The sequence below is a fragment of the Pavona decussata genome, unplaced genomic scaffold (genome assembly GCF_977016875.1).
Source record: "Pavona decussata unplaced genomic scaffold, jaPavDecu1.1 SCAFFOLD_197, whole genome shotgun sequence".
Classification (NCBI taxonomy): domain Eukaryota; kingdom Metazoa; phylum Cnidaria; class Anthozoa; order Scleractinia; family Agariciidae; genus Pavona; species Pavona decussata.
Window position 1 is genome coordinate 180195 of NW_028145605.1, and position 23598 is coordinate 203792.

The following is a 23598-nucleotide window of genomic DNA, read 5'->3' on the forward strand; positions in this document are numbered from 1 at the left end:
TAAACGAACGAGCTTTTGTTTTGATAGTTTTTGCAGGGTGAAAAATGTCAGCAATATGTTCGCAAACGTGATTTCATTAATAAAAGAAAGAAAGAAAGAAAGAAAGAAAGAAAGAAAGAAAGAAAGAAAGAAAGAAAGAAAGAAAGAAAGAAAGAAAGAAAGAAAGAAAGAAAGAAAGAAAGAAAGAATAAAAAAAAAAAAAAAAAAGAAAGAAAGAAGAAACAAATCACCAAATTGGAAAGTGTAGAGCGAATATTCAAGAATGAGATCCCAGTTCTCCTTCGACAACGATTTTTTTTCCATTTAAAAGGGTTATACCTTACGCAGCACCGTTTCGTAACTCTTGCTTTTCAGCGTAAAGTGTATTTCTGTTTTTACCAATCCAGAAAACAGACACAACGGAGAACGCAAAGGAAAGCTCACATTTTTTTCTCTTAAGCTTTTTAATTCCTAAGCTGGGCACTGGAAAACCTAAGTCTCCAATGCGGACTTCAACTCTCTTTGGTATGTCACGCAATCTTTGCTATAAAAGATCGCGTGGCAAGATTGACTACGGATTACTGTCACATATAAAATGTAACGCTGACAACTTCGCATGGCGAAAGTCTAGTCTCGATTATTCTTCTAAGTTCTCTAAGCGACTGACCTAAAAATTTACAATGGTCCTCACGCGAGAACTCAATAACACATACTTCAATTCTTGAAAATAAATTAGTTATTCACCAGCACGTTGCTACCTTAACAAATTCTCTCACATTTTTTTTCTGGCTTGTTTACGATCGCTCTTACTCTTGAGCGAAACTGGACAAAAGTGACTGCGCAAACAGGACGGCTGAGAGAAGGGGACAGCCTTGCGTGACAACTAATGAAAAACATGTTTGGATTGTAACCTGCCCTCGGTCTTAGTTACATACAAAAAAACCTCGCAAATTTAAGTCTAAGACTAAATATGCAACCCTCAGCCATCCTGTTGCTTCTCTCCAGCGATACGTTCTCAGACGACAGGAATATTACTTTTATGAGAACGACTACCATAAGTGAGAGGTGCAATAGTCACGCTAGCACAAATGTCACGCAATGTCTACACATACAGCTAACACTACATTGTTTCGATTCTTTCCACTCCTCAAATGTCACAAATTCATTTCCGCTAGCACTTCATTGCAGAGTTTCTTGTACTGCCACGGGTTGCCGCTGACTCGTCGCAAGCGCAGTCCGTTAAGATTCCCCGAGAGGGGGCACACCTCAATTTCCGCACACACACCCCCCTGCTGAAGAGTAAATGTCTGATCGGACTGCTCGTACGCGATTTTGGACGAGCGCAAATCGAGCGATCTCCTTATTTCGCTGATAATATCCGGAATACACTTGTTAGAAGTCATATTAACAGAGAACGCCATTCTGAGGTTGTTTGTTTGCGTTAAGTCCGGGGTTACGTCCCCTTTGCTGGGGGACTTCAATAAAGGGTCTTGATAGATGGTGCCGTTCGGTGAAAAAGTTCTATAAAGTAAACCGTCTCTTACGCCATCCTCCAAATTGATATTGTTATTTAACATGTCCCTGGCGTGGTTTTGTGTTAAAACGTTATTAGCCGTGGCCATTCGCAGCAGGTCCATGGAATTCCACGCGTCTTGCGCAACCGTGTGGTGTCGACGGTGATGCAACGGCGAACGCTGCCCGACGTTACCCGCTAGCAGCGCGCCGGACGGATTTGTAGCAAAGGTCGAAAGAAGCGATGTCGGGGTTAACGGGAGCGTACCGTGGCCAATCCCCCAAGTGGCTCTCGCCAACCCTTCAAGGTCGTTTTCATTAACCATTGTATTTCCCATCATAACGCCCGGAAGACCCGCGGATATTTGCGGGATCGCCCGCGTTTCCGGGCTATTTTCTGACAGGTTTCCATTAGACGAGCTTCTCGCGCTTAGGATGTTCGGAATTGGGTACCGCTGATTCAAAGGCACCGCGGATATAAGAGGAGAAGCAGGAGGAGAGGGGCCTGGGGAAGCCAATGAGCCACCATCGGGAAGGATGGCAGACGTGTTGGCTTGAGACGAAAGGATGTTCTGAGAAAGAAAGTTCGAAGTCTCAGTGACGGGAACAGGAGGCGTTGAATCCTCTATCAATAGACTGTTTCTTGGCGAGTTCGATGCCAGGTTTGTCGCCAGAGAAGACAGCGCGGCGCTGTCCTGGCCGATTCCCCCTGAAGTGGGGTGTAAAATGCTCTGTGCAGGGGGACAATGCTCAATGTTCAACCTCTGCATTTCTTGATGAAGCATGTCCTGGTGCTCCATCACCGATTGAGTTTGCGGTGGTACTTCCTCTAAATCCTCCACGGAGCTCCTAAGCAGCATATCTGCTCTCAGCTGTCCTTCCACCTCTAACTCCTGGCTCGTGCTGTATGCAGGAGCGTACTGCCGCTGAAACTGTGCCAACGTGGTGGCTAATGAATCGGCCCCCTCCGAAGCCCTTCGACTATAAAACTGCTGCAGGTGAAGCTCGTGTTGTTCTTGTTGCCTACGCTGTTGTTCTTCCTCCGCTACGCGGCCATACTGCTGCTGTAGTTTTAAACACTCCTCCTGCAGCTCTCTCAGACTGTTCCTCTTTGATCCACCGCCACTGATGCGCTCCAGATGTTGCTTATACGCGAGCACCGATGCCGCCCCATCAGAGGCACGTCTTGATGCGTTGTAACGGATCCCCGTAGGGGTAGTGATGAAGGCACCTTCTCGACTCGTGCGCTCCCTCCCTGGGGGGAAAACACCCCGTCTTGTTTTCAAAGGGACCTGTAGCAGCCGAAGTTGTAGATCATCTGGCATTTCGTTTGGCGAGGTGTGGCGCTGACGTGCTCCGCGGCACGCCATGTAGCGAGCAATAGCATCTTGGTCAGGTTCTTGATCCGAGCCACTATCGTTTGCACCTTCGCTGATTTGAGGACTCGAGGGGCCTGGAGAGGCAGAAAATGGTGACTGACAGACGAGAGGATTGCGACTATTTAAGGGCGAACCGCTGAGCGAGCCCGCATTCCCCTGACTGTCTTCTCCATACCCAGCCATAGCGCGAAGGGCATTGAATTGAGCAATACCAGCTGCTAAACTAGTGGCCCCATCAGAGGCCCTCCTACCCAGGGGCTGTCTCAACTGGAACACTGTGGGAACCTGCAAAATTTGCTCCTTGTACTCCAACGTTGGTGAATATGGATTTAACGCTGGGTGAAGCCCAAGAGCTCCCGAAAGCGCATCCTCGGTGGCCTGGCCCAAGGGACTTAGAGGCCTCTGAACGAACTTCTGCGACAACACCTCTCGAATCGCTTCCGGGATCTCCATCGTGGGATCTACAGCTGTGAGAGTGTGCCGACGTTTTTCCAGGTACAATTTCAAGCTCGGAAGAATATCATCCGGCATCTTATCGTCCTCTTCGTCCTCCTCGTGCGAGGCGTCCCACTGAGTCTGTTGAGGCTTTACTCGCCTTGTGGGCGAATCTGGTGTTACCTGTACCAAGGGTACGTTCATGGACGGCTTCTCGGCTTCTCCTGCTCCTTCACTGTCTGTTTCCATCATTTCAGAATCACCTGTGCTGCCCGGTGCGGGAGGCAGGTTGGCGCAAGGATCGTGCGATGTGCTGGCGGAGGTTTTGACCTTCTCAAGAAGAGTGTAATAAATGCCAGCAAACTGGTCGTAGTCTTTTTGGTGGAGGGACTGCAAGGAGAAAAGGAACTCGTTATGTTAATAATAATAATAATAATAATAATGATGATGATGATGATGATGATGATGATGATGATGATGATGATGATGATGATGATGATGATGATGATGATGATGATGATGATGATGATGATGATGATGATGATGATGATGATATGAAATTTAACGGGAAAGGTTTGTCGTGCTCTACAAATCCTAAGTACATGTAACAACCGATGATGATGTGTACCACATCAAAACATGTATTGTATTAAAAATGTCATTTATTTATAAAAGTAGGTTTTTATTTCGTGATATTCCGACCATTTGGATCGTAAGTACATGACAAGTGTGACCACTGAGAAGTGAGCAAAGGCAGATATTTTCCAGAGATGTAGTTTATTATGCTGTACAAGTTGGCTTTAGTCTTTGAGTCTGTGGAGGAAATGGTGCATTGTGCGAACCTTTAGAGCTGGGGGCTGTACTGAGGCTATCCAACAGTACATCAGTATAGTGCTATTTGCCATACTTGGCCAAGTCAGCAAGTACGTACATCTAGCAACTCCTACATTTGTAGCTTACACGCAGGGCCTTTGCTTTGTAAGCAAGTAACAAACGAAAGGACTCAACTTGCAAACTTCAATAACCTCAAAGGGGAAGTATCACGAAAATTTGCTGTCATTTCCCTTTAATTGGATGAAAATCCCAAGGGTAATTATTCTATTGAAAGCGTTTGGGCAGTACTTTGCCTTGGTGCTGTTTATTACGCTGAACAATACGGTTCTAACGTTTGAGTCTGTGGATGTAATCCTAAAGTATGACCACTCAAAAAAGCTACCAAGCTGTGCTTTCCTGCAGTGCTGTATGTCTTACGCTGAATAAGGTTGTGTCACCTTTTGAGTTGGGACGAGGATGACCTTTTAAATGAGAAGGGTTTTCATTGCTACATGTATGTTAATATTTTTGTGTGTCCGATTTGGGGCTGTTTTCACTTCAAAAAGCCCATTGACCTATCAAATGATCGATAATACATCACGTGCAGTGACTTTATATCGATAAACCTCCTCCTTATTAGTATGCGGTGTTTTTCTCGTATGCTAAAATCCAACGTTCACAAAAGCATAATTGTTATGGACTCTATTGACACACGCTTTTCCAGGAATGTTTTTGAAGACGTTCAAAAAACCCGCAGCACGTGTTTTAAGACCCTTAACCACTCGGCTGCACCTCGTGGTTTTAAACCTGATAAAACATTCCTGCTCGTTTTTTAAACATTACTTAATGAGCTATTGGGATTAAGCTAGTTCAATAACCGCCATACCTGGATGGTTTTCTCTCGATCTATTCCCCTGGCAAGCATCATCGTAAGCACCTCTTCGCTAAGCTCGGGATCAACTGAGTCGCTTATAAGCACGCTAGCTTTGTCTTCTTCGTCCATATCATTCACCCATTTGTGGTTCATGATGTTCACCATGGTATATCGTTTGGCCACGTCGCGTACCAGCATATGCCTAATGAGATGCTCGCATTCTACAAAGGAACAAATCGCTTTATTTAGCAATTAGATTACGAGCTCGAAATTTCTATCGCGTGATAGTTAAGGAGGGCGAAGCCCTTACTTTATTTAACCCGGTTAGATAGTTTAAAATTCGTGCTAGCATCATCAACAACAACACAAAGAGGAAAAGATTGCATCCAAAAGACGCAACCACACGTCCTATAAGAAACCCGTCCACAATACCCGGACGTGATAGAGTTAGGATAAAGGTCAACGGAAAAAATGTTTCGAAATCATAGTGCAATATTCACTCACCCGTGGACATGAAGAACGGAATTCTGAATCGTCCGTCCAAAACACGAGATCGCAAGCTTTGCAGAGTGCTGCCATCGAACGGCAAGGCACCGCACACCAACACGTACAGCACAACTCCAAGGCTCTGCAAAAATACAACAATGAGGGTCAAAGAGTAGACTAAAGCAGTCCCTTATTTTTGCGTAGGACGAACAACAAGAGCGCGCGAGAAAATTGCTTCCCGCAAGGAGCAAGTGCCAGCACACTTTTGAACATTCATAACTTTGTTAAAATTAAATTTAGCCATTAAACGCTATGACGTTTCCTAATATTTAACTGGCAGCAATCTGGTGTTACATGTAAAGGTTCACCTGGGTTTACGTTCGATGGCGAGCCGATTTTGACAGGCAGGTTTTTCAGTCGAGATGTTGATTTCTTTGTATGTCTGTTTATCGGCGTTCTTATAAAACACTTGAAGATATAACGTTTTAATTTTTACATCTTTTAGCCGCTTTAGCTTTTTGTTTAATGGTTTTCATAATTTTTAGGCTGTAAGAAGCCTCTGCCTTTTCAAGCATTGGATTCATTGAGTGACGAAACAGCCGATATTTCTCGTTAGTATCGACATTTTTCAACGACACATCGGTAGCAATAACATCGAGTATTTCGTATCGAACCTTAATTATCACATCTTCCTTTTCGCTCGCGCGTTTCACGGCTCGTATTCATTAATCAATTTGTACAGTCTCTTGAGCGAGAGGAATAGGACTATTGACTATTGACGTTTATCTGCCTTTTTCCTAATATATTTACAATTAATTCATTGTTTAATGTATGGCGAGGTGACCTCTAGAAACCACCAGGCTTATAGTTGAGGCCACCTCGTACCTAACAATATATGCTTACATAGTTTGTGCAACAAGTGTGCAGCTTTGCCAATTCAGTAATTATTTTAATAAAAACTCTAGCAGTTTATTCTTAAAGTTGGGAAAACTTGTCAGAGAAGTGATTGTAACAGGAAGGGAATTCCAGATCTTTGGACCTTGGTAAAGAATTGTGAATTTTTTCAGATTAGTTCGGCAATGACGCACGCGATAGTTGTTGGCAGTTCTGGTGCTATAGTTATGAATTTGACTGTTTGTAAAAAAAAAAGTTGAAAAACAAAGGAAGCAAAAGGTAGTTATGATAACAGTACATAAACAAGAAGGAGAACCAAGATACGCCAATTCAAGACTTTAGTTCGACCGGTCCTGCTATATGGCTGTGAAACGTGGAAGATCACAAAGGCTGACGAACGAAAACTGAATAGTTTCCAATGCCAGTGCCTTAGACGGATAATGAAGATCAAATGGCAGACGAACAAGAGAGTGGTTGAGATGGCAGAGATCAATTAAATAATCTGCGAGGCACGACGAAGAAGATGGAACTGGTTAGGACATGTATTCAGGAGAGAGGATGAAAACGACTGTTTTACAGCATTGGGGTGGACTCCAGAAGGACGAAGGGCGCGAGGGAGACCAAAGACCACTTAGAGAAGGACTGTTGAGAGGGAGAGAAACAAGGCAGGGTGGAAGAGTTGGATTGTAGCCAAGGCAGCAGCACGGAACAGAGTGTAGAATGTGGCGGCCTTATGCGCCTTCTGGCGCGCGGAGATTTGATGATGATGATGATGATGATGACAGTCTCTTGAAGTTTTGGAGAAATCGAAAAATTTCAGATGACAAGACCAAGCAGTGACAGCTAAGAACTACTGACGTAATCGATACGTCATGTGACGACAGTGTCTCAAGGCAGTTTAGGACTTGATTTTACCCTCCAAGTTTCATCGTTCAATAGGGTGATTTTAAACTGAGTGTCGAAAGTAATTCGTTTGCTTTTATTTTGCTTAACTGCGCTCTGTAGTTGGTTGGCAAAACTCGCGCCACTTTCCTCAACCAATAAGAAGCAAAACCAAAACCAACCGTGCCCAGTTCGCTCACATTTTCCCGCGCTTGGCGCCGGTTATACGTATTTGCTCCCAGTTCTGATTGGTCCATTTTGTTGTTGACGTGTGTTGTGTTTGGCCACCGCAATTACTTAGGTTTTGGTTTTACGACACCCAGTTGAAAACCACTCTATCACTTCGATTGTCTTTGACCCTCTCCCACACACGCCAGTCTCGGAGAGTTAAAAAAAGAGTTACTGTAGAGTCAATCACTATGCGTCACTGTTCATAGGGCTTCAACCAACGCCCTCTGCCGGGATGGTGGGTTGAGAGGAATTTGGTTACTTTATTCCAAGACGAAAGAGACTAGCTGATACTAGGGATTTATTTTTGAAGAAACCACAAAACGCGTTTGATGAATGGACAATCAGCTAAGAAAATTCCGTTGATCGTCAAACGGAAGTTCATAACACACCACTTTGCGTTTTCTTTTTTGATGTGGTAATGCTTAAAAAGCTTGATGGGAGATGATGTCCAGAAAAGGAAGGGAAAAAATGTCAAAAAAAAACAACAACAACAACAACAACAAAAACAAAAAACAAAACAAGGAGCATTATTCATGTTCATGTAACTGAGCTCATGGAGCCAAGCGCGTTTCGGCGGGCCCTCTCATTCTTGACTGAATTGGCGTAAGTTAAAATCGGTGTGAATAGTCTATGACAAACCATTGAAAAACAAACAGTACCACAGAAAAGTACTGCTCAGTAGCTTTCATTTGAATGGCCACACTTTTTGCAGACTCATAAGTAAGAATCACCTTGAACAACATAATAAACAGCACCACAGGAAAGTACTGCTCAGTAGCTTTCATTTGAGTGGTCACACTTTAGGATTTCATTCACAGACTCGAAAGATATAACCAGCATGAACAGCATAACAAAGAGCACCACAGGAAAGTACAGTTCACTAGCTTTCATTTGAATGATCACGCTTAAGGATTTCATTCACAGACTCGAAAGTTAAAACCACCATGTACAGCAGCATAAACAGCACCACAGAAAAGTCACTATTTTTGATCAGTAGCTTTCATTTGAATGGTCACACTTTAGGATTTCATACACAGACTATAAATTAAGACCCAGCAAAATAAACATCACAGTCAAGCCTCCCACGTAAAATACTTAGCAAAATGGCACACGGAACGGACACTCGAACCAAAAATAGCCGAGCAGTGATTTTTCCCACGCGCACACACACGTGGGTACAAAGCGTGTAAGACGCGTGTTTATAAAATATTCGTATTTGTTTGAACAGCGTGAAATTTCTACGGATAGTGATACAGACAGACAGGTGGAAAGCATTGCAAAGATCTTTCATCTTTCAAGCATTAGTCTAGCATACAAGACGAGATGTAAGAAGGAGCAGAAAACGGAAGCTGGTGAGTGGGTGGGAGGTCACGCAATTAAACTTTCCTGCCAGTCTGTTGAAAGTTCTAACAGAGGCAAAAGCTAGAGTCCAAAAGAAAATTGGTTCAATCAGAACGGCGTTTCCGGTCATTTCAAGCCAACAAACGTTCAAAGATCACCGCTTTAAGAACGTCTGTGTTTTCCATCGCGCGTGCGTTCCTTATCCGGTTCTTTCGTGGCACGGCAGCTTTTGTGTACACGGAACACTCGCGCGAATCTACCCCCCTCCCCCACTCCCTCCAAGTTCCTCTAACTCTTTCATGTTCTCGAATTGTACCGCTCGAGTTCTTAAGCCCCATTTTGCTCAACGCGAGAATAACACTAACTTCGCGTGCACACGTCGTTTGTTTACCAAACAGCGTGCACAATGTGTGGGCCAAATTCATTATTTCTCGACGCCCACTCAACACGAGGCGTTCTTCTTGTGAACAAAAGACAATTTACGAATGATCAAGGAATCTTGTGGTTAATTAAACTTGAACGTTCCCGGAGTTCCATAGTACGAAATTTGACAAATTTTCCAAAATTGCTACTTGCGCCGGGGAAATTGAAAAACGGATAGGTAGCGCAGAAAGGACCTGCACCCACTCTGCACCTTTTGTTTGAATGATCAATTGGATCGAATGCCTTATCTCCTGACGTGTTAGTTTGAACCACCTTATTTAGTACAGAGCAACGGCAATAGAAGAAACTGACGCTCAATAGCCTTCAAATCAACGGTAACACTTTAGGACTTCGCTCTCGGTTTCAACAGATAGAACAACTTTGCACAAAGGCTACTCTGTACACAATACCCAATGAACACTACTGCTCTGTACATGTACGTGTGGTTTTCGAATCTGAATAATTATTTCAAATACAAACTCAAACGCTAGGTAGAGCTACCTTGTACAACATCATGTAGAAAAGAACTACTCAATAGCTTTCATTTGAACAGTCACACGTTACGATTTCATCCACAAACTCAAACACCAGGGCCCAGTACAATTTGACAATCAGCATCACAGGAAAATACTGCTCAGTGGCCTTCATCTGAATGGTCACACTTTAGGATTTCAACCAGACTCAAACGCTAGAACCCCCTTCTACAACTTGATAATCAGCACCACAGGAAAGTACCGCTCAGTAGCTTTCGTCTGAATGGTTACATTTTAGGATTTCACCCACAGACTCAAACGTTATAACACCTCTTACGACTTGATAAACAGCACCACAGGGAAGTGCTCCTCAGTAGCTTTCATTTGAATGGTCATACTTTAGGATTTCATCCACTGACTCAAACATTAGAACCACCTATTAAAACTAGAAAAACAGTACCATAGAAAAGTGCTCCTCAGTAGCTTTCGTATGAATGGTCACACTTTAGGATTTCATCCACAGACGTAAACGTCAGGACCATTTTTTACAGCATAATAAACAGCACAAAAGGAAAGTACTGCTCAGTAGCTTTCATTTGAATGGAATGTTTTCCATATAAAACATGGTGTCGGTACCTGAGAAGCCTACACTATTCATGCACTGCATTAAGCATAGTTTGCATGTACAGGTTGGACAGATAGTACATGTATCTATATGTAGTATATTATACTGTGTTAAGCACCCACCCAAATGTCCACTTCTGGTCCACAGTATGCCTTGCCCTCAAAGAGCTCTGGAGCTGCATAAGGTGGACTTCCACACCAGGTTTTCAGGTGCTTTCCTTCTTGAAAGATGTTACTGAACCCAAAATCTACAAACAGATGGATTTCTACTGAGTAAACTTACTGGAAGACTACAGCAAGTTTTCTAGGATCAGTGAAAGAAGCTTGCTGATAATTCTACATGTAGAAGGGAGTTGAGTGCAAGTAGCAAGGACATGTACATGTAGCAAGGAGGTGGGGTGGGAGTGTATAGTCTTCATACTGGGGGGGGGGGGGGTACAGCTTATAGTCTTTGTAGCTCTTGTTGCCCACAACAGCATAGAGTAAACACAACTAACATGGTATTTACATGTACACGGCTGTCACCTGTTTGTGAAGTGGCTGGAAAAAAATAATGGCAAATGTAGTCATGAAAACCAGTTTAAAATATTATTAGTACTAGGAATGCCTAGTGTAGTTCTCTAGGTAGTCAACAAAAATCCTCATCTCTGACACTGACTACAAAAGCTACATGTAAACCAATCACAAGGATGAATCCAACATGTATAATTACGAGGAGATGGAAATTGCAAAGGACAAACAAAAACTCATACCTGCAATTTTGATATTAAAATTCTCATCTAATAAAAGATTTTCTGCCTGCAAAGGAAACATAAAGTAGACATTGTAAACAAAAAAAACAAAAAAAAACAAAAATTACTTAATTATCCACTCCCCGATAGGGGCTTTTCAGGGACAATGAAACAAACAGGAAGAAACAAATATTTCAAATACAACATAACATGGTTAAGAATCCCAGCTGGTAGGAGGCGGACCAGCTGGCTATTTACAAACGAGGCCGAGGAGTTGAACCCGGGGCTACCAAGAAACAACTCCAGATAGTGGTCAGAACGAGACTTGAACCCGGGACTTCCGGATTTCAAGTCCAGCGCCCTAACCACTCGACCACGCTGCCTCCCGTAAATACCAATAGACAGTGCAGGTCAGAAATGAATAAGCAAACCAAAACACACCTGTCGTGTGCATGTGCGTCTGCATATTTGACATGCATATCAAAACTGCACACATACTGAAGCTACTGTAATAATACTGTATGAGCTAACTTACTCTTTGCATATACTGTAGGTGCAATGTTATAACAATGTAAGGTCTGTTCCAAACGTCGTGCTACTGCCGTGCTGAACTAAATTCAAGAATTTAATTCTACTTAAACATGGCAGTAGCAGGACGTTTGAAACTACAGATTTAGTTTGGCAGGCTGTATCAAGTTCAGAACGACTATTTAGCACGGCAGGCCCTGTTGTGCTGCATGGCAATAGCGCAACTTGGGTTCAAGCAGCGTGCTATTGCCGTGCACAAAACTCATAACTTATATTAATGTTTTTTTGGGTTAATTTGTTCGTTCTACACATTTCTATATTTAATAATTTGGTGCAACTGAATTAAATTTGACGTTTGAAACCACTGCTGTGCTACTGCCAAGCCACTGCCAGGTCAAATTGATTTAAGTTCGGCACAGCAGTAGCACAACGTTTGGAACAGGCCTAAATCATACAACAAATAAAGGACAATCATTTAACACATTTGTATGACAGTGACAGAAATCAAACATGGTGTTATCCTTGTCATTTTGGCACAGGTACATGTATAAGCACATGCCACTATTATTCACTACACTCTTAAGGCCTCCTTTTCCATGATCCGCATGAGAGCAGCTGTTAAACTACTTGTAAAGTTATCGAGTAATTAAAATTTGATGGACAGAATACTCACTTTCAAGTCCCTATGAACAACATGCTGCTTATGACAGCTGTCCACAGCCGATGCAATTTGAATAAACTTCTTTCTTGCTTCCTTTTCAGACATTCTACCATGAGCAACTAAATGATCTAGAGGAAGAACAGAGGAGAAAATCAGGAAAGTAGGATCTGCAGTGCACTGTGGTCCACTTTACACTGAAGCCTTGTTCCACAGAAAGCTGAACAGAATCCTCATGGAAAGATAAAGGTGCCCTGGTTTACTGGGGCATCTTTAGATTGCAGACCCCTCGCCTCCCCCCACTCCCCACACCACCACCCCATCAGCCCTTCATCATCTGAAATTTAAATACAACATACTGTAAATATTATACACTGTAATTACTGTAGGCTTTTTCAATAGGAACAATGTGTAGTACCCAGACCCCACCCCTACCCCTCTGAGAAGTCTTATTTAGGTTCACAGGAATGATATTGTAAGAGCAAAGAGCATAAAAAATAGTATTGGATCCCATTCAATACTATTTTTTTATGCTCTTGAACTTTGCAACTGCATAAATGTATGCTGCTTACTTTACTGTATACAGTCAACTCCCTTTATTCCAGACACCCTTGGGACCGCAAGTTAGTGTACTCGATAGCGAGAGGCCGTAATAGCGAAAATTTATCCAGTCAAACGTCTGTAATTTATTTTTGCTGGGGATTTAGCTGCTGTCTGTATTATCCGGGTGTCTGAAATACCAAGGTGTCTGCAAGGCGAGAGTTGACTGTAATCATTTATTTTTTGTTGTACAGGATAGAATAGGATAACTTTATTTATACACGGTTTTTCCATCAGCTACTTTGATTATCACCATCAACTAACTATCTATCTACCTAACTAGGATTATAAAAAGTTAAAAAATAATAAAAGAAAGCTTATTTTAGTCATCATCGACAGGTACAATTATGTAAATGCCTGACTACATACAATGTAGCTCCCAGTTTGTTCATGCAAGAGCATTATTATTACCAGCACTGCTATGCTATCAACCAGGATTTGAATCTCACGTATTTCGAAAATTTTGTCACTTTCTTAGCAAGTGCTGATGATACATGTATATCCTGATGCAGTTCAATTCAAATTATGAAACCAGCTTCAACTGTACCCTCACCAAAGATCTCTCCTTTGCTGGCATATTCTGTTACCAAATACAGCATTCTGTCCGTTTCCATCACCTGTAGAGAGATAGAATGCACGTATATAGTAACTCTTTAAGCCGCAATAAAAAGAGGCAATGTATATTCTCCCCAGTGTTAAATAATAGACCCTTCTCCAAAATGGCGGTGCCCAACAGATTTAAATAAGTTGAAATTGAACTGAATGAAAAACTGATACCAGCACTGGAAAGAGCACCTTTACTTTAGTAACCTTGCAACGTTTCAGCACATTAGGTGTTATATCAGCTTAGGAAATGTAAGATGAAATTTGATAAATTTACAGATGTTTGTATGACTGGGGGTAACATGTCAAACCCCCAGTCATATAAACGTCTGTAAATTTTTCGTTTTTCAACTTACAATTTCTCAGGTGATATTACACCTGATATGCTGAAACTTTGCAGGGTTACTAAAGTAAAAGTGCTCTTTCTAGTGCTGGTATACATTTTTAATTTTAACTTATTTGAATTTTCAGCCGCCATTTTGGAGAAGGATCTATTGCTTAATGACTCTAACTGGGAGATTTTGTTTACACATCAAGACATTTTGGTGATCATTTCCCCAACCTCATGTGCTCTATTGATATTGTAAGGAGAAATTATATACTGATCACTACAACAAACATGCATTGCATCTAAAAGAGTTAACACTTTAAGCATCAGTATCAAAATACAAATTCTCCTTAATTATTATAGCCCTTTAAGCCCTAACAGTGATAAGCATCAAATTTCTCCTTGAAATATCAATGCTTATTCCACCCTTGAGGTCACGAGAATTAAGGATATGATCACCCAAGGTTAATTTTATTTAAATTTCAATAATCTTCTCCCCAGTCCATGTACTTTTATAAGATAAGTATGGGAACAAGATACAAGTAGGAGAATTTGTTCTTTGATATCAGGGGTCAAAGGGTTTATAAATATACTTAGTTAATGATCCTCTCTCTGAAATGGGTTTTTAAGGGATAATAAAACTAATAGGAACAAACAAATATTTTCTATTTTAAATACAACATAACGTTGATGATTAAGAATCCCAGCTGGCAGGCGGCGGACCAGCTGTCTATTTACAAGCGCGGCCGAGGAGTTGAACTCTGGGCTGCTGAGAAACAACCCCAGATTGAGATAGTAGTCAGAGCGAAAACTTGAACATAGGGCCTCAAGATTACTTCAGAGTGAAGCAACTTCAAAGAGAAATATCAACACTTATTGATGTCTAGACAGTTCTCAAGCAAATATCAGACATCATTGATGTTTGCTTCCATTTACAAAACCAATCAAATATATATCAATTACATATTCTTTTTTCCACTTCACTTCTTGTTTTGGTTTAATTGGCACACACAAGCAGCTGTATATGTAATCATTTCAAGGTTAAACGGAAATCACTCATCTTTCCATCTGGATCACCCTTTAATTAATAGTCAATAACAAAATTAATGAGGTCATGTTTTTATTCAATTGTTTGCGGTAAGATGAAATCACCCATAATAAGCCTCCACAACAAGGAAATGTGAAGCCCAATTGAAAAAAACAGATGGAAATAAAAACAAAAAACAACATATCTCCAAGTTCTAGATCTCATTGGGCTCAATACCAGCTTGGCTATTTTCAGACTAAAGAACAGAACTTATACATGCACAGTGTATTGCATAAATATTCTGTCCACAGAAAAGAAACATTTTAATCTATACATCAATGCCCTAATTTTCATTTCCTGCTTAACTGTGAAATTCAGTGAATAAACTGAAAATCGCTTTAAGAACTGACTGTGAGCTTGCTCGTATTTTGGCTCTCAGTTTTGACAAGAAATTATGTCTGCAATCTTTCAAAAGGTTTTCAAAACAGGAACTGATGTGACCTTGGACTTTATACCTGAATCACATGCACAAGCCATGCCATGCACAGACAGCACAATATTTTTCCTATCTGAATCTCCAATCACGACAGACAGATGGTTAATAATTTATAACGACAACATCACAAACAGTGCACAGCTGCTTTGGCAAATGCGCAGTTCCAGAAAATATCCATACTGCCCCCAGGGAAGGTTATTTTTTGTTTTGCCAGTTAAGCTTCATACTTTGCTTCTAAAATTTTCACTTCTACATGTACAGTTTACCTTAGTCCCCCCTCCCCCTAGAAATTTCCGATGACTGGGGTGGATATGGATTTTTTTCCTGGAACTGCACAATATACAATAAAATTTATTATTAAAACTGTAGCTTCTTTGTTGCCACCAAGTAGAAACTCATCAAAGGGATTTATATTTAATTCATTCACATTGGTGTAAAATGAAGGGATTCATGGAGAAATGTCTGACAATTTAGCCATAAAATCCACTTTTTTGTAAACAAGCTCTACATGTACATGCCATTTGACAATAAATAAATTTTGCCAAAAAACAAGCAAAGGACAAATGATTCCTTTTGTTCTCAGTGCAAAGCTACATGTAGAGGTTTTCTTTTTTACAGGGCTTCTGATATTATGCGATGTTGCGATTTCGCATAATTGACCTAAAATCGCAACAAATCGCATAATTCATGAAAAATCGCAGAATTTGTACAAAATTGCACAATTTAAGAAAAAAAGAGCAAAAATCTCGCTTTATGTTAAGTTCTCCGATAATTTAAGCGTTATCTCAAGGAGTTTTTTCTTTCAAAAGGCGTCAAAAATCACCTGGAAGCGTTCGTTTGTTGATTAAGCGAACAAACAGGCGTTCTATGCTTCATTTTACATGCTGGGGACCTGGTGCTGGTTTTCAATATTAAACAAGTGATCATTGGCCCAGAATAAACAATCTTTTTATGTAAATACACCAATCACAATCATGTATATATTTTTAAGATGTCATTTGATCCCTTCATACTTGCAATGTAGGTATTGGCATGAAAACTGCTTGATAGTCGCTTGCAATATGTAGTTTTTTTTTTAATTATTGAAACAAACATCCTCATTATGGATAAGTTTGTTGTTAAAACGCCGAGCACTTCTTCGCAGGAGAAAAAAAAAAGATTGCACCTTCCTGTAAATATTTCGGCAAAAGACAGGGCAAGAAAGTACCCGAAGGAATGTTTCATGTTAACGATAGTCTGTTGTTTACCCTGCGAGCAGTGTCTCCTTCGATCTTCCTAGATGTTTTGCTCTTCGTGCAACATAGTGGTTGATCATCTTCGAAAGTTTGTAGTTGACAAGCACATTGAAGCTGAGTCACACAAGTGGAACGTGGAAAAAAATGCGGGTGGGAAGCAACAAACGCTGACTTGACCAAATTGGCAATATCTGATTTTCAATAATTTGAAATGAGGCAACAAATGATTTATTTCAGCTGTTTCTTCATTTCTCCGTGCTCTAATTGCTTCTTGAACAGCAAAAAATGGATTGTGCTCCTTTTAGACCTAATAAAACAAGGTTAAATTAGCTTAAATGAAATCGCATAATTTGCCGCATAATAGACCTTTCTTGCCGCATAATGAGACTTAAAAGTGCCGCATAGTTTCCAATTTTTTTCCGCACCCTATCAGAAGCCCTGTTTTTAGTTTCAAACGTGAGCTTTGAGTCAAAGTCATTACAAGATATTTAAAAATTTGTCAAATTTGACCTTGTGGGCGAAAAGAAAGATGGAACAGCTGATGGTTTAAAAAGTGGGATGGGGACTTGAAGAAGGGGATGCAACGACATGTGTTCGAGGACGTGGGATCATATCCTCCACACAAACAGATGGAACTATGGTGACAACTATAGCTGTAATCTGAATGCCAAATGAGAGCTAATTTAGAGAAATTATGATTTCATGGCCAAATTGTAACTTTAGCTGTAAGACCTTCCTGTTCCAAGCCATGAAACTGTCAGCTTGTTTTGTTCAAATTCTCTTTGTTAAATTTAGCAAAGAAGAGGAAAGACTAAACAAGATTATAGCTGCTTATGAACTAAACTACAGGAAATCAGATCTAAGCGCATTAGCCTTTTCACTCGTCACGTCAAAATAAATTCAATTAAAGTACCAAATTTCTTGGTAAAATGTATTTCAGAACAAACGAAACTATTGGAAATTAACTTCTTGATGGTAACAACAGTCTTCCATTTCAAAGGCCAATTTTCCACATTTAAAAAGTTGCGTATCAGACACATTTGTAGATAACCCTCGTCATTAGTTTCAACAGTTTGATTTATGAAAAATTACGTAGTAAGTAAACAAAACAAAATCAAAACACAAAAACAAACAAACATATAGACCCTACGCAAAAATGGCATTCTTAAAATTATTCTTTTGTCCATATTCAAAATAGCCTCACCAACCTCGTTTTTCATATGAAAACTCTAAAGAATTCATTATCCCAAGTGAGGTAAGTGGGGCTATTTTGAATACGTACAAAAGAATAATTTAAAGGCAGCCAATTTTGCATATGGTCTATAGAGGAAGACAGTTATCATGAATGCTGAACATGCGATTAATTAAAAAGCACAATGATACGCTTGAAATCTAGTTGGATATTGACTACTCTGCAATATAATTTGCATGCATACATGTAGTTTTCATTGCAAAGTTATGCAAGCACTAATAATAATATTACATTGTATGTACCACAACTACTTCAACCACAAATTATTTATGATCTCCTTCTCTGATTTGGTTTGAACCTCTGCATCATTTTGGTCAAATTCTATTATTTACCGAATACATCTGAAATGCATTTTATGGGGTTTTAAAAAATTTACCTCAATATTGAAAAAAATCTCAACTCCAAGTAAAGTTTTGAGCTTTTTCAAGTTTTTTTTTTATTGTACATGTAATGTCTAGTTAAACTTTATTTTAATAAATAGAATAAAAATCCTCGCAAAATTTAATACCCATATAGAAAATTCAAATCACAGAAAAAAAAAAAAAGATTAACATGTTTTTAACAACAACATACACAGGATATGTATCGACAAATACACAAATTATTAACTGGTTTTACTGGTTACTTCCATTTTGTATCGTCTGTTGTGAAATAACGTTAATTTGCAAAGATTTCACATATGGAGTAGACAATCTAGCTTTCATCTTCATCTGGATCGCTAGATTCAAACAAATCCCTTAGAATAAAATGAAGTTGAGAACGCTTGAATTGCGAAATTTAATGCCTTTTTTCATATTTCCCTATTGACAATGCGAAAGTAAAACCCTGCGAAATACTATCGCGACAAAATCGTGAAATTAAGTACCAATATGGTACATGCAGTTGCATATTTAACGCATGGATTGTACATGTACATGTACTTGTAAAATCTCCACCTAAACATTCCAACATTGTTCTACAACATACCCACATGATTTTGTTACCTAAGATTTGATGGATGCATAGTTCATCTAATATCAATCCATATTGTTAGATATTGGAAACATAAATTAATGATTGTTTGATCGAGAGCAAAACATTCATTCAACAAAAAATATTGGTCAAACGTCATCTGACATTGATCTAACATGGAGTGCTAGCCATGTAACCATGCATTTATTCTCAAGACCTATATATTGGATTACAAAGAGAAATTTTAAATGTTGTTCAGTGGGTTTTAAGGGTTAAACTGCCCTGAGACCATGACGTCAACCCTTAAGTCATGTAGTCTTATGCTAATACTGAAGTCTGGGTACAAAATCCTAAAGTGTCACCATTCAAATGAGCAGCTCTTTCCTGTGGTGCAGTTTATTATGCTGTACAAGGTGGTTCTAACTTTTAGTCTGTGGATGAAATCCTAAAGTGTGACCATTCAAATGAAAGCTACTGAGCAGCACTTTCCTGTGGTGCTGTTTATTATGCTGTACAAGGTGGTTCTAAGTTTTGAGTCTGTGGATGAAATCGTAAAGTGTGACCATTTAAATGAAAGCTACTGAGCAGTACTTTCCTGTAGTGCTGTTTATTATGCTGTACTAGGTGGTTCTAACTTTCAGTCTGTGGATGAAATCGTAAAGTGTAACCAATTTCAAATGAAACTTACTGAGCAGTACTTTCCTATGCCACAGGTGCACTGTACTGTTTATTATAAGTACTGTCAAGTGCAAGGTAGTTGTGTTAAACTATAGAGCCTGTATGGTATATTAATGCAAGCTGTGACCATTCAAATTAAAGGTGCCAAGCCTAAGCCCACATGCCCTATGACTGTCTATTAAAATGTGGTAAAGGTGGTTCTAAATTTTGAATCTGTGGATGAAATTTTAATCTTAAAGTGCAACCATTCAAGTGAATGCTACTGAGCGGTACTTTGCTGTAATGCTTTTCATTCTAAAATTTAAAATACAATGTGTATAAATTATATAATAGTTTATAATTTAAATAATAAATAATTATTTAAATAATTTATTTTGAAAAAAAAAAAAAAGGCAATGAGAAAAGCTGGAACTAGGAGACTGAAACGGAAAGTGGAATTGCACAGATTGGAATCCAGAATTGATCCGGAAAATGGGAAATTGTCTACATGAAAGAAACAGTATAATTTTTTGAGAGTTGAATATCGACAACATCAGCCATGGTTTTTTTTTTTTTTTTTTTTTTTTTACAGTTTGATAGGAGGGCAGTCAGAAATACATGTATGTTTCCTTGTATCTACACGCACTTCACCGATCACGAAAGACTCCTAGTGTCTCAGTGACACAGTTGGTTTCCGGCCAATGATTTGTATTTATTTGGTAGTTAGCACAGTTGAGCCATTGGATGAACAACTCTAAACTTAAATCTCCTGGCTAATTTAAGCATTCTGACATTATGGACAAACAGTTTGTTGGTGAAACAATGTTGGATCATCATCTAACATACAGTATGTAACATATCGTAATGTTTCAAGAAATTATCTCAACTAATATCATAACAAAATATATGGAAAACAGTCACAAGAATTTGTATCTTTAAGTTAGTAGCAGGGTTTCAAGGTAGTTCAAGTTTTCAAAGGTGTCATTTACAGCTTTGAAGAAGCAGCTTCACAAAGAAAATAGAAAGTAATAATCTAGAGAAATTTTCTTTAGAAACCTTTTGTCTCAGACGTCTGAGTAGCCAGTCACCTTAACTGTAGTTGCCAGTCATAACACCCGGTTGCTACCATGTGGTTACAGCCCTGGCTTGAAAAATAATAACTTCAAAATCAAGCAGAACTAATGATGTGTACAAAAATTTGCCACAAAAAACTTAGTAACATGATTTTCTAAAAACCTTGCTGTTACTACGTTGTTGTTGTTTTTTAACTACATGTAAGGGCAAAGAAATACATGTATCAATTCATTAGCTCTATCAGTTTATCAAATAAGTTCTTTGTTACAGTACAAACATGAAAAGTGGTGCAACAAAGCGAATCCAACAGATTTGTTCATTTATTTACCAAACACAAAAACCAAGTGAATTGAGTTGAAACATATCTGAGGCACGCACATTTATGGACCACAACTGCCACATTTCTGCAGACCTTGTCACAATTAGTAACATTTTGCACACCATGACATTAAATTTCTAACTGGTTGAAAAGGTTGCAATGTCACAGTGCATCAGAAGAATTGCACTTGGGTTAGCTTGCAGATTTACAACAAAAGGAATTCATAAACACTTGAGTACAAATATTTACAATAGCAGTTGATATGTTGTCAACAATTATAGAGTGAATCTTATTGTTTGAACAAAGGAACTTGTTGATGTCTTCATAAACTTCTTTAAGCACCCTTAAGAAACTGCTGTTTGTGGCTTGGAAGATAAAAGCATTCCTGACTGAAATTTTCTCGCCTCTGGGGTTGTGCTAGAATTTCACTTGTTCGGCTAAAATCAAATGTGAGAGCATTGCAAAGATATATGAAAAGTAATCACAGTGTATGAAAATAATGTTTTATGTTTCATGCTTCTCAAAACAAAAAAGGCATCGATCGCTTGTTCCTGACGATAACAATTCCTTTACTTTAACAGTGTTCCGATACACCAGACACGGCTCATTGAAAGATCACACAAACACATATCGATGGCAAGATACAGCACACACACACACACATACTCAAATCAGAGTTTTTTGGTGTATCGGGGTATTTAGATTTTGCTAAAATCACCAGCCATTTGTAAACAACATAGAAGCAGTTATTCTAGAACCGTTCATGTGTGTCGAACGCACGTTCCGAATGCTCGATCGAAAGATAAGTTCAGTTTCGCTCATACATGACTAGTTTTCCAGTTGTGTGCTAATCGACAACGACATGGAGGCGAATTCGAAAGGAATATTTATTGGGCTAAATTACCTTCCGTTACTCCGGCCAAATAAACGCAATCCCAGAGAGATTTTCAAACTTAAAATTGGTGACTTTCGAAAGTCGTCGAACCGATTGCAAAACGAGACTGAACTCAAGTAACAACGATCAGGAAAATTTCGGTTCAGTTAATTTCGCACGGCGAAAATGTCAAAACAACCGCAGCGCAAATTTGTAAACAAAAACATCGGTATCGCAAAGACCAGGCGAATGGGGGGAGAAATGCGGAAAAAACATTATAGATTTCTCTGGAAAATTGAAAACTGTGCACACGTCCAATACTAATTGACTGATGCGTGTGGACAAGACGAAAAGAGCTTGATGATTAAGTCATGGCTACGTGTACGCGCAGACAAAGATCGCGCGAAGCTGCGGAAAATTTCTGAAACTAACAACCGTTGTAAATTTCATAGGCAATTGGTGATATGCATGAGCTACGCGGAGGCCATTTTTCCCACTGTATCCGCTTCTATGCAAACCGATAAAAGCCCCGATAGCCTTCCGATATCAGCAAACGAAGGACGTGACACGGAGCACTTGAAAACCGGAGCCGATACGCGCCGCTTTCGTCTCACCGGCCATTGGATCTGTATGTGTGTGTGCTTACTCGTATTGTTGTCTGTCATGAAATGTACCGTGGCCGAAAGAATTGCGATAATTCTTTTCCTCAAAAGCCGTGTTAACGATACTTAATCAAGCTAGAAACGAAATAAAAGGCCGAGTATTTCACACAAAAAAATGCTGTCTTGAAGTCTCGACAACACAGGCCGGAGGTCTTCCAAATAATACATCTGCGCCGAGACTTCGTCTTAAGATTGCAATTGAAGGAAGAACAAACGAGAAAATGGACCTTAAACATCGTAATAAAACGGTGAAATAATGGCCAAACTCTTACCTGATATAGTTTAATGATGTGAGGATGATCCAGCATCTTCATCACTTGTACTTCCCGAAAAATTTTCTTCAAATTGTCCTGATCCAGTTGACTCTTGTCGATGATTTTGACGGCGACCTGGTTAGGAAAAACATATTTAGCAAGCGAGAAACTGAAGCGGTTGAGGAAACAAAGAAGCATATTTCTGCTTCATTGGAAAGTTTTACTGCTGTTCGTGTTTTCATTTCGCTGTTTCATGACGAGTAGAAAGCGTAAGACGACTTTTTGTCGGTGCAGAGTTGAAGTAAAAAGTCTGCTTGAACGGCGAAGTAACAGGCTCACAATCGCACGTTCGCGCAAATAAATTCACCTTCGTTTTTGTAATGCAGTGCGTGGCAAGCTTGACAACTGCAAAATTTCCTTTTCCGATGGTCTTTTCGATGTTGTAGTAACCGATTCGCACCACACTACCATGACGATTGTGCCCTCGCGGTTTATCCGCCATTTTAGCATGATTACATGTTCTCAAAGACCAGCATTGCGCATGGCTGGGGTAACACGCGCGGGAAACGCGCGAGGAGCTGCCAGAGACCGGAAATTTTAGTCTCATCGCAACCAACCATTTTTTTTTTCTTTTAATATTTTCCCTCGAAATGCTGGATTGCCAGCTGCCGCCAAACTGATGCAGCAATTCAATTGTTTCATAATTTCCAACATCCGCTAGTTTTATTTTTTTTAATTTTTCTTTCAGGAAAAAGGAACTGCGTTCAGCATCCGTTTATGACAAGTTTTTAAGCAAAGCTGGTTCACGATTTCAGTTTATATCGATCACTGTGTTGATCATGATCTGAATTACAATGACTTGCAGGCAACAGCTGAATCTTACAGCTTGCCGGAGGAAGGAGTAAAGGTGTATATTTGCATGGGGATTTGCTGAAAAATAAATTGAATAAAAACACAGCTTTGTAGCTGTCGAAACTGGCTGCATGCAAGAGCAAGACACCTA

At 39.8% G+C, this 23598-nt stretch overlaps 1 protein-coding gene across 1 annotated transcript; it reads right to left on the reverse strand.

The window, feature by feature from the left end:
- Nucleotides 1–424: 424 nt before the first annotated feature.
- Nucleotides 425–23115, reverse strand: LOC146461527 (serine/threonine-protein kinase SIK3-like). The gene is made up of 9 exons (XM_085086771.1): nucleotides 22963–23115; nucleotides 22614–22730; nucleotides 13417–13480; nucleotides 12279–12394; nucleotides 11099–11144; nucleotides 10470–10594; nucleotides 5497–5620; nucleotides 5005–5213; nucleotides 425–3695 (listed from the first exon to the last, which is right to left on the reverse strand). Exons 1-9 carry the CDS (start codon nucleotides 23095–23097, stop codon nucleotides 1134–1136), a joined length of 3498 nt encoding a protein of 1165 aa, XP_084942897.1. The 5' UTR covers nucleotides 23098–23115; the 3' UTR covers nucleotides 425–1133.
- Nucleotides 23116–23598: the final 483 nt, after the last annotated feature.

Excerpts from the sequence above, each read along its gene's own strand:
- LOC146461527 (XM_085086771.1), bottom strand. The coding sequence starts at position 23,097 with ATGGCGGATAAACCGCGAGGGCACAATCGTCATGGTAGTGTGGTGCGA. Across the intron at positions 22,731-22,962 it reads ACTGCATTACAAAAACGAAG|GTCGCCGTCAAAATCATCGA; the intron begins GTGAATTTATTT and ends TTTCCTAACCAG. Across the intron at positions 10,595-11,098 it reads TTTTAATATCAAAATTGCAG|ATTTTGGGTTCAGTAACATC; the intron begins GTATGAGTTTTT and ends ATCTGTTTGTAG.